General features: G+C 37.7%; 1 protein-coding gene across 1 annotated transcript; it reads left to right on the forward strand.

Annotated features, from left to right (window-relative positions):
- Positions 1-6: 6 nt before the first annotated feature.
- Positions 7-7,889, forward strand: FBXO4 (F-box protein 4). Its single transcript, XM_085326379.1, has 7 exons — positions 7-28; positions 115-350; positions 1,935-2,155; positions 3,193-3,268; positions 3,793-3,971; positions 4,905-5,080; positions 6,117-7,889. Exons 2-7 carry the CDS (start codon positions 136-138, stop codon positions 6,204-6,206), a joined length of 957 nt encoding a protein of 318 aa, XP_085182505.1. The 5' UTR covers positions 7-28; positions 115-135; the 3' UTR covers positions 6,207-7,889.
- Positions 7,890-10,865: the final 2,976 nt, after the last annotated feature.

The raw sequence follows: 10,865 nt of genomic DNA on the forward strand, positions 1-10,865 counted from the left end.
GGAAGTGAGCGCCCTGGAGGCGCTGCCGGTGAGTGGGGCCCGGCCGCGGGCGGCCTGCGCGCTCCCCGGCGRGCGGGGGCGGGCGGGCGCTGAGCCGCCGTGTGCGTGTTTCAGCTGGACGTGCAGCTGCACATCATGTCCTTCCTCTCGCCGCGGGACCTGTGCCGCCTGGGCAGCGCCGGCTCTTACTGGCGGGCGGCGGTGCGGGACCCGCTGCTCTGGAGGTGCCTTCTCCGGCGGGATCTCCCCGCGTGGGCGGCCGTGGACTGGAAATCACTCCCGGATGTGGAAGTTTTCAACCAGGTCTTTTCGGAAGTCAGTGATAACACGCTGTACGACTACATGGCAGTGTGAGTATCCTCTGTTCGCTAACAGCACCWGCAGCCTCCACGGCGGGAATGCGCAGCCTGCAGGCAGCTTGCGAACTGTGCCGGCAAAGCGCTGCCCTAAGGTGCCACTCAAGTTTTCATGGGACCTTGGGCCTCAGATCTGCTACTTTTGTGAATGTAATTTCCTGCTATATGACATTTTGGTCTGTTCTTCTCATTTAGAATTAAAGAAGAATGTAAAATGATACTGAAAAGCCTTTTTGTGTATTGTGTGCCAGCTATGTCACAGAAATAGTTGTCCCGGGAGCTGTGCGCGCTGTGCTGCTCTTGTTGATGAAGATATGTTCTCTGCTCTCAGTACAAGAGATAGTTATTTATTAAAAGTAATAAGTTTAGCAAATGAATCTTAGGGTTTTTTTAAAAATCTCTCATCTGCAAAAACTAGGAAAAAAATGTTACTCTGTGCACATTCAAAAATAACAGRTCATGCTGCTTGAGCTCTGGTAGCCTAAAGATAAAAGATAAAGACCATGGTTTAAACTAGCATAGTAGAAAAGCGTAGCAGCACTCATAATATACTTGGATTACTTGAAAAAAAATCTCCAAGCCAAGCAGATTATTTGTGTGTGTGTGTGTAATTCATTTGCAATATCAAAATTCTGCATGGAATAAAAATTTCCGAAGGTAATTCGTGAAACTGTTGCTTCACAGTAAATGTGCTAACCTTGGCAATCTCTCTGTCTCTCATCCCCATTTTATAGCCAGGGAGGAGGCACCCCAGAATTCAAAGTGCAAAATGTCCTTCAGTGCTGAACATTGGATTTAAGTCTCTTTAGGGCTGAACACTTCAGAGCACATCACATACTTGAAGCCAGCTGTCACTGATTTCCGTTCTGTCTGTGAGCACTTAGTGTTTTTACTGATGTCAACTGAAGTGTCTTGGGTTGGACACAGAGGAGCACACAGCTAATGTTTTCTTGAAGTGATTTATCTAGCATCACATGACCAGAGGCAAAGACAGGGTGTCTATCAGTGCTGTAACTRTTGGTGTGATCTTGTGATTGCCCGAGTCTCCTCATACCTTCCAGCTTCTGCATCAAATGAACACATAAGCTTGCAGACAACTCCCATTTCRTTTTACAGCCAGCATACTGTATTTGTGAATGAGATAAGGCCCTTGTCAGATGGAGCTGCCTTTTTATAGCTAATAAACATAAAAGGGGTCTAATTAACGTTGGACACATGCTCAGAATTCTCCTGTTTTTAYATTATATTTGATTCCTCAGCTTTAGTGCTATTTTACTAACATTGTGGGCTAGGGAGCTGGGGGAAGTTTATACTTTTCTTTTTTCTTAAGTGAAAGATCTACCATGTAGAACTATATTAAAGTCCCCAAATCAGCATTTGAAACTTGGCAGGCCTAGTGGTTCCACCTGCTTACTGCTSGTGATCTTAAACATCAATTTTTTAACTGCCATTTCTGACCTGTGCTTAAGTTGTTCTGATAACACAGCATGAAAATTTTGGGACMTAAATTAACTGATGTTTGATTAATACCTCTTTTGTATTTTGTGTTTAATTTCTAGTTGCATCTATTTTACACAGATATAAAAAAAGCTGTCCGCAGAGTAGAAGAAGCCTGAAATCAAGCCGTTCCCGGTATGGAGCTGTGACGTCGTTTTTGCAGTCACTGGTCACTCAGGCAGAACCTCGCTTTGCTATGTTTGGGCCAGGGTTGGAAGAGCTGGATGACTCTTTAGTGCAAAAGATGATGACTTGCCCAGAGATTCTACAAGTTGCGGGCCTACCTCAAAGACGAATTCATGGTAATGCTCTGGGTTTTGTTTTAGRGGACTTTTAAATTTTGTAAAAAATATGTCTTATAAAACAAAAAAAGTTGGGGGAGAAATAGGAACAAAGAATTTTTTTTTAACATACTCTTTGAAGCTTAATAATGTAATTATAAAAAAGTATTTAAAAATATATATATGTATGTATATTTTTTTTCCAAGGGATAAACACAATAACTAGTTAAAATTTTAGCTCCAGTGAATTTAATGGTTAAATTTGTATAGTGTCAGAGGATCAAGATTTTGTTCTTTATATTTGTATTTTGATCCTAAATTCCATGCCACATATGCTGTAGTAATGGATAAGTGCAAACACGTTTTCCTTTTAAATAGTATTTACTATTGTAAGTACTATTAGTGCCGCTGTTATTTAGTGGTTAAAAATATGCTTGTCTTTATACTGCTCCTTTATCTGATTCAGTATTCTGGTGTCAAATGGGTTTAAACTTTCTTCATTAAAGAAGAGGTTGTAGGATCAGGTGAAGGAATTTTTTCAATATTTAGAAAAGATCTAAAAAAACATACTTTTGAACATCTGTAATTTTGCTTCAGTCCAAACTAGGTACAAAAGGTTAGGACTTTTAAAAAGTAAGAATAACTAATATTTAAGCACAGCAGAATTGAGATAATTAATTATATTTATAGGAAGTGGGAAAATATGCATTCTTTGTTGTTATTTTCTTTTCTCTTTTACGTCCTTTTCAATGCAGCTTGTCCTAAATAGACTAGAGCTTTTCTATGTCAGTTTAAGCTACCAGATGCGAATCAGCTCCTCCATGAGTTAAATTTTCAGATTCTAATACAAGTAGCAAAAACCAAACAAACTTGGAAATACCTCCTGAATTTCTTTTGATTTTATTTCCTTGCGAAATAATAAGTATACTTCCCCCTAACAGCAACAGCTAGGTTTAGATGCATCTATTTTACAACCCCGGTAGAATTTTCAGCCTCTCACTTACTTATATTCAGTAAGCAGATATTTGTAATGTCATATGTTTTTTTTCTCCTTGTAGGGATTGGATCAGGAGTCAGTTTTCAGTTCAATAACAATCAAAAATTCAATATTCTGACGTTGTATTCAACTACCAGGTAAGATTTTTTTTCTCCACAAAGAAATCCTCAACAGTACAGTTTCTCAGTTATTTCATACTTTTTCTCATGGTTTCATGATGTCAGTTTTATGCCTTCATTGCATACATGGATGTCTCTTATAAACTGATGTTTCAATATATATCTCCCCTACTTCTCTTTCTTTCTCTAACCTCTAAATTTCCRTGTAGTAAGCCTTCTTACTAAAAGTGATACGTAACAAATGTTTTATGACAAATACATAATAGGTATTCTATCCCTCTTGATATTCTGACTGTTTTCCTTTTGAAATATTCTATAAACTCATCCTGAGGTGTACTTTATTGTGCATCTTGCAGTCTGGTARCCATCTGTATATGCACAGTCAAATAAAAAGAGGGCAGTGAAACTGTTTTCCTGGCTCAGGCCATTTTCCTGACCTTCTGCTGTACTGCTCTCTCTGCCTAGACTCTGTTTTCTCATTTTCTATTTAAATTAACCTGGCTACTGTTATTAAATGGCTGAAGTATTTTCATTTTTCTTAGTGTGGAAAGGAGGAAAGCAAGGACAGAGCAAGCTGTGGTTGTGAATAAGATGTTCTACCAAGACAACAGTACAGTGAGGAATCAGCAGGTTGTACACTACAGTGTAATAGCTCAAGTTAAAAAGGTGTGCGAAGTAGTTGATGGATTCATCTATGTTGCTAATGCAGAAGCTCATGAAAGTAAGGGGTTTCTCTTTACTGTATTTACTCATATTTTGTGAATGATTGAAAAGTCTTAAAAGATCTATGAAGAATATGGAATGCATCAAAATCCGTATTCCAGTTCTTTCAGGGTATGCTTCCTTGGTGCTATTTCTTCAGTGACTTTTCAAAACGAAGAGGTCCCCTCTCCTAGACACTCTCCCTCACCTTCCTGTGAGGGGTTATGGCCCTTTCTGTCAGGGCCAGTACCGTGTGGCTGCTCTCGTATGTCAGATCTGGGAAATGATCTGGATTTAAAAAAACAAAACAAAATATAGGAGGAGGTAGGGGAGTGGAGGGAGTAGGGTGATTAGGAGAAGAAGCCTGAAATATAGCAATAGTGATATAATAACCTGGAAACAGAGCCTTTACCAGGAACACTGCAGTGAAAGATGTAACCAACCCAAATTAGGATTGTCCTGTTATAATAGCCTAAATAAGGGTAATCCAAACACCTGTTGTRGTACTGTATTTATATTCATCTACTTTAAGTGGAGGAAAGGGGCTAGCTCAGGAAAGCAGTGGGTAAAAATATGTGAGGGAGATATGCTGGTGAGAAAAATTAAGTCAGCAGAGAAGGGCTACTGACTGTGCAGTGTGTCAGTATTTCTTAGTGGCCTATTGTGATTTTGATYTCTGTGAGGAACGTGGAAATGCTCTGATGTTAAGGACTAGAATAGCTTGCMCTTGAATCTACGGAGATTTTTAAATAACAGTTAAAAACGACTTGAGTACAGCTGATTCAGCCCTGGGATAAACAGAATTAGATTTGCCCATGCCATTTCCAGCCCTGTGTTTCCTTGCTTTTGTGAACTGAAATAATAAATATTTGAAAAGTCAAGAGAAAAGAAAAATACTCTGCTTGAGATTTACATGTATATAATACTCAGTATATTACAAATTGTTTCCTAGAGCACGACCGTGAAGAAGAACTGGCCCATATTTTGGCAATGATTGATCCTGCTCTTGGGCCTCGAAACAGACCTCTGCTGGTTTTATCTTGTATCTCTCATGTTGATGTGAAAAGAATTCCTTGTGTTTACATGGCACATCAGTTGCAGCTGAATCTGTTACATCAGCCCTGGATGGTACTTGCCTTTAAACCTTTATTTTCCTTCTGTTTCTCTGATTTATTTAGCTTTTAAGCAATTTAGGCTTATTGTAGTTCTTGAACTGTRCATACCRAAGTAAACRTATAGCTTTCAATGCCATTATTTGAGCACTSTACTTAAGTGATGAATTTAGCTTTTGTGATCCTATGAGACCAAGCATTATAGCCTAGCATAACGTAGAGAAGCTAAGTGGCTTGCTCAGGAACACACGAGAAGCTTCAGATGGAGCCAGAATGGAAGGAAGGATGAATTACTGGTCTTGAAGAGGATAAGAGAGCTTCAGTTAATTTGAATCTGAATTTCCTTGACCCAAGGCCTTAGCCACGAGGTRGGCTTTTCTGTCATTTTTCAGGAGACTAATTGTCACCTACTTGACATGATATTGGAGTTTTTGACAAATCATTTTTTTGCCTAGCCCTGGTCCTGAGCCCATTGTTTTACACTTGTTAAGCACAATATATATCAGTGTGTCTCAGTAACACATATTTTTGTTTTTGGTGACATAGCGTAGCTAAAGGAAAATACTTAATAAAAAAAATACAGATTTAATTCCTTTTGTTTTCATAAGGACAATGTTTACAGGCTTTTTTTCTTAAAGTACCATTTACAATARCTACTTCATAATATATTAAAAAATTTGAGAAGTAATAATATATTTTGAATTCTAAAGCTGGCAGCATTTTTCTCTAAGAATTATTATAAAAAAAGATTTTCAAGTAGACCATCTGTAATGTTCCAGGATAGCTGATGGAGGGTTTCATATAAAATTTGTTGTGATACCGAGAACACAAAGCTTTTCTAATGGCTCTCATAACTTCCTATGTAAAGAATAGTGTTTTCTTTTTGTACCTTACTCAAATAAACCCGTAACGTCAAGGTACCTAGAAACCAGTGATAAAAATTTAAATTTGACATGAGTATTTCTGACATAAGAATAGACAGGAAGTGCTGATACAGTATTATTAGGTCCGTTGCCTGTAATCTGTAATACAGTAGTTCATCTTTTTTACAGGTGCAGGACACTGTAGCTGCTACTTTAGATGGACTGCTAAGTGGATTTGAGTGGCTCTTGGAAGAAGCAGATTGTAAAAAYACACAGTAATTAAACTTGCTTTGTTTTACTGTATAAAGACTTTAGTGTGTTGCAATTCAAATGAAGTGAGAATCTTGTCCTGACACAGCATTGTCAGATAAAAGATTTAAGACATACATATATTTGATTRTACGTACTGTCATAATTAACATTCTTCCAACGGTAGACCTGAATTAGAACTACAGGCAGGATTGCCTGGATTCCAGTAGCTGATGAAGAAGGGATTTTTTGGAAGCTGTTGGAATTTGTTCTCTTTTAAGCTGAGGCATTTATGATGCAATCTTTTCTCTGTAGATCTTATAATCTAATCTGTTTTTGTAAATATACCTAATACAAGGTTAATTTATCAGCACAGCCTTATGGCATACATCACATCACATTTACAAACTATATTCAGTGGAGATCTTGACAGTGACAATTCCCAACCAAAGAAAATACACTGTATCCTGTACTGTGCTTTCAGCTCAACATCTTTTGTAGTAAGTTGATATAAAGGCAATATTTCTTTTAAAGTAATAAATTCCTCTATTTTTTTCAGAAGAAATGCCTAGACAAAAAATAGTGCTTGAAGGAAGATTGTCAGCCCAGAGCAAAATTCTCGGAAACAAACCAACAAAATAGCCTGTATGAATCATTTGGTTCTTGTTTGTGATCTTATTTATTAATGAACCGCAAAAGACTTAAGCATCTCCTTCTATTATCACAAACATTGTTAGATAGAATCATTAGGATTTTACAACAAACATCAAATGCATAGATCCAAAGAACCTACTAGTTACTCAAGTAGTTGTAGCATTTGCAGATGTGAAGTGTGCCTGACTTGAAATTTTCTACACAGAAGTATTTTTATAAAAAGAGAGACAACATTTTAGARCTGGAATTGTATTTTCCGTATTGATGTATTTTAGGATAGTTCTGCTTCTAGTCTTCCATGTTTTTATTTTTTTTTATTGTTTTTTTTTCAATTATTGGATGAATGCCCACAGACTTCCCTTGACTTTTTTGTCTAGGCATGTGTTTGTTTTCTTTTCCTGCCTCTCTTGCTCTCTATCTTCTGCTTTGTTTCTATGCATGGAAGTGCAGTAGTCTCACAAACAGTTGTTTCTTGATATCTAGATAAATGGATACATGGTGTACATTCAGCTGTCATGTATGACTGTACACTGTAGCAGTAACTGCCCTCAATCTGGTAAGTGTGTTTGCTTAACACAACTATTTTAGAAACATTCCATTTGATAAGTCTTTTTTTTTTTAATGAACTAGGAGGCCAGAGATAGAAGTATCTTTGCATTTTTTTTCTTCTTTATCCACAGTTAACTCAATTTTCTAGACTTTTTTTTTCCCTTGACTTTTTATCAGGACTTGTGGGGGTGCTTCAAAGGAAAATCCATGGGAAACTGTGCTATGCTAATTGAGTGTTTCATCCTTTTTAATATTAAGTTATGTGCAATCTCCCCTTGAAACAGTGGGGACACAAATGTGTATCAGTATTTGGGGGAATTTTCCATATTTTGTGGTTGGATGTATGTGACTTTCCTGCTAGTCATAAAAATTTTGTAATGATCCATCCACGTTTTAGAATGTTGCAATCTGATATTATGTCAGCTACCATGAATGTGCATGTTTATGCAAACTCTTCACTGTAACATTTTTCTGCTTTCTTCCTAAAGAATAAATTATTTTTGAGAGTGATATTTCTCTCTTTGCGTGTGCGTGTGTATGTGTGTAGGCTTAGCAATGTCTGTGATTGTACTACAACAACAGACAACAATGTATTGGTATAAACGTTGCTTTTATTAGTAACTTTAAAGTTACTGAGTAACAGATTAATTCATGTCATTTTAAAGGTCACAATAATGTAGGGAATATAATTCATCTTAACCTAAAGAGGGTCAATTGTATTAGTAAAGGTAGATTAAAGAGTTAAGAGTTTCAAAAATGTAGTCTAGGGGACAAACGGTAGGAATCGGACATTGATCTAGTGCCAGAGCTCCAGCGTCACTGAAGTTGCAGAGTTGGTAGGACAGCTTGCATTAGTTAAAGGACTAAAATGTCATTGAAATTTATTTTAAATCTAATAATTTTTTAAATTAAAAACCGATATTTTTATCAATCAATTTTGTGTTCATAAGATTAAGTCCAACTGTGAAGTGTCTGTGAGAACTGAAACCATCAGGATTTGATTCCCAGAAATTCTGTGTCCTTCTCAGGAAGGATCCTAACACTGTTAGGAGGAGAATCACTTTCCTGACCATTGAGGCAGAACATTTATATGAAAAGTGGACACTGAATAAATAAAAGCAAAAAGTTAAACTGGTACTGCATCTGTTTTATAATAAAGTCAAACATTGAGTTTTCCCCAAGCAAATTTCTCAGAAAGAAAGTGGCTGTGGAGATGCTAATTTCATAATATCTTTGAAACTCGAAAAAACAAAAAATAGAAAATTTTACTGTCAGTTCCAGAAAAATTCATAACGGTACCTACAGAAGCCAGAGRGTGAAAGTGGCAGGACACTGCCAATGTCCAGGTACCTTGCTGGGTGTCACTTGGAGTTTCGGCTAATGGGGCTGTCCTCAGAAGGTCGGGAGGGAGTGGGGTCTGGGCGCCTCTCCCTGCGGCTTCAGAGGGAGCTGTGGCTCGCTGCATTTCCCGCTGGATGGCACTGCTGATCCACACCTGCTGCTGCTGCTCCCCAGGCAGCATCCTTAGACTGTCCAACAAAATTGTCTCCTTCAAAGTAACCAATTTTACTCTCTCTTCCCAGATATGGCAGCAAGCAGATGCAGTTATAGAAAAGTCTCTGAAAAAATCAATTATTTTTTCAAAAGCTTATAGGGGAATATGCTCCCTCTTTTAATCTGGTGGGTATCAATATCAATTTGTTTGGCAGAGTGGGTATTACTGCTGAAGAGAATATCTAGAGTCACTGTCAAAAGGATGTATGGAAATACTGCTGGCATCATTGCAAGGCAATTGCAGCTTTAGTCTGTGATACTGAAGTTTGTCTTTTGTGCCACATTAGCATGAGTGGTTCTGAATAAAATATTCCCATGTATAAGAGTAAAGAAATAATTTTCTCAAGCCAGTTACAGAAGTTAATGCTATTGCTAGAGCTTACAGTTAAAGTCTCAGATCAGCAGACATCTGCTCACAGGCTGCTCTCAGTTCCCTCAGGACAATGAAAGTACAAATCAAGAATGCAGGTACGCATATAGCAGAGAGTAAACAACAACCCATAGTGGATCTAGATACTGGTTTAAGGACCAATGAGATTAGAATTTTTATGCTTCTTGATTATCTCACGCACTTGCTCGTTCCCCCCCACACACACCCCTAGCATTACATTCACAAGGTCTCCACTTCCTGGCAGGGAGATCGTTGCTGGCAGCATCAGGCCAGGTCTTCTCAGTTCTTGCAGTGCAGCTGCTCACAGTTACCAGTCTTGGCATTATTGACCAAAGTCCCCGGACATCCCCCAGCATGTGCTCCAGCCCCTTAACCATCCTAGTGGCYTTTTGCTAGACCACAGTTGAGCATTTAGACTCCAAATTACAGGACATAGACTCCAAATTAATTCCACTGTAGTGTGGCAAATTGGTCATTGACAGAAGACAGCGGTTGTGGGTATGAAAATCTGATAGTGTCCCAGAAGCATATTTCTCCGACAGTCCAGAGACACCTGCTCTATTTGTTAATATTTTTCCTTGCAAAGTGATGACAAGAAAATAAACCACTCTAAACACTCTCAAGGGTGACAATCAAAGAAATGGAGTAGGCTGGGGGGGGCTGTGCTCTTGGCATTCTCTTGATAAAGAGATGATACCATTTTTATGTGCCATATTTTGTGTCCTCCTCACAGACTTGAATTATGAAGGCAATTCCACAGCTCGATGTCAGGGGAGACATTCCACAAGCATGAATATACGAGGGCTACTCTTCAAAGACAGAAAAAGTCCCTCTTCTCCACTTTGAACCAAATCCAGCTTGTCTTTCACAAAAGGTTTCTTATGCACGTGAATCAGCTCAGAACTTTTTCCTTTTAGATAGATAGTATTCACAGACAATTACCTTTGAAATTCAGAGGTTTCATGTTAAATTTGAGAGAGAGAAAAGATAAGTCAAAACAATAGTTTAATTTTAATCTGCTTATTTGCTATAGATTGAATTCTGTTAGATGAATTCTTTAAAATGACATGAATCCAAATCATGAAGATTAAAATAAATTACGTGAATTACCTGGGAATCAATTTTTATTTTTTATCTGTTATAATCAGATTATAAGCCTTGTTCAGCATATGTCCAAACCTGGCACAGTACAGCACGAGGATATCCTGATACAACAGCACGTATGCTTTTTTCAAAAAAGCACAAGCTATTTGCAAGACAATCAATGCAAAACTATCCAAATGATAGTTTTGATCATTTCGATCATTTTAATCATATGAAAAGAATCTTATGTTTTTCCAAGATCAGATATTCAAATTCTGTACAAATACACATTTTGAAAGCAAGGAACTTAATTACCTAATTACTGCTACATTCATATAAAATGTGTGTGTGGGGAGGAATTTTGCATTTGAATGCAAGCATCTTTCACTCTTGTTGAAATGAATTACTGCTGAACCAACATCAATATCCTCCTTCTCATCTGATATACCTGAACTTTT

Source organism: Rhea americana, unplaced genomic scaffold, assembly GCF_003343005.1.
Source record: "Rhea americana isolate MKP2758 unplaced genomic scaffold, rheAme1 scaffold_13, whole genome shotgun sequence".
NCBI lineage: Eukaryota > Metazoa > Chordata > Aves > Rheiformes > Rheidae > Rhea > Rhea americana.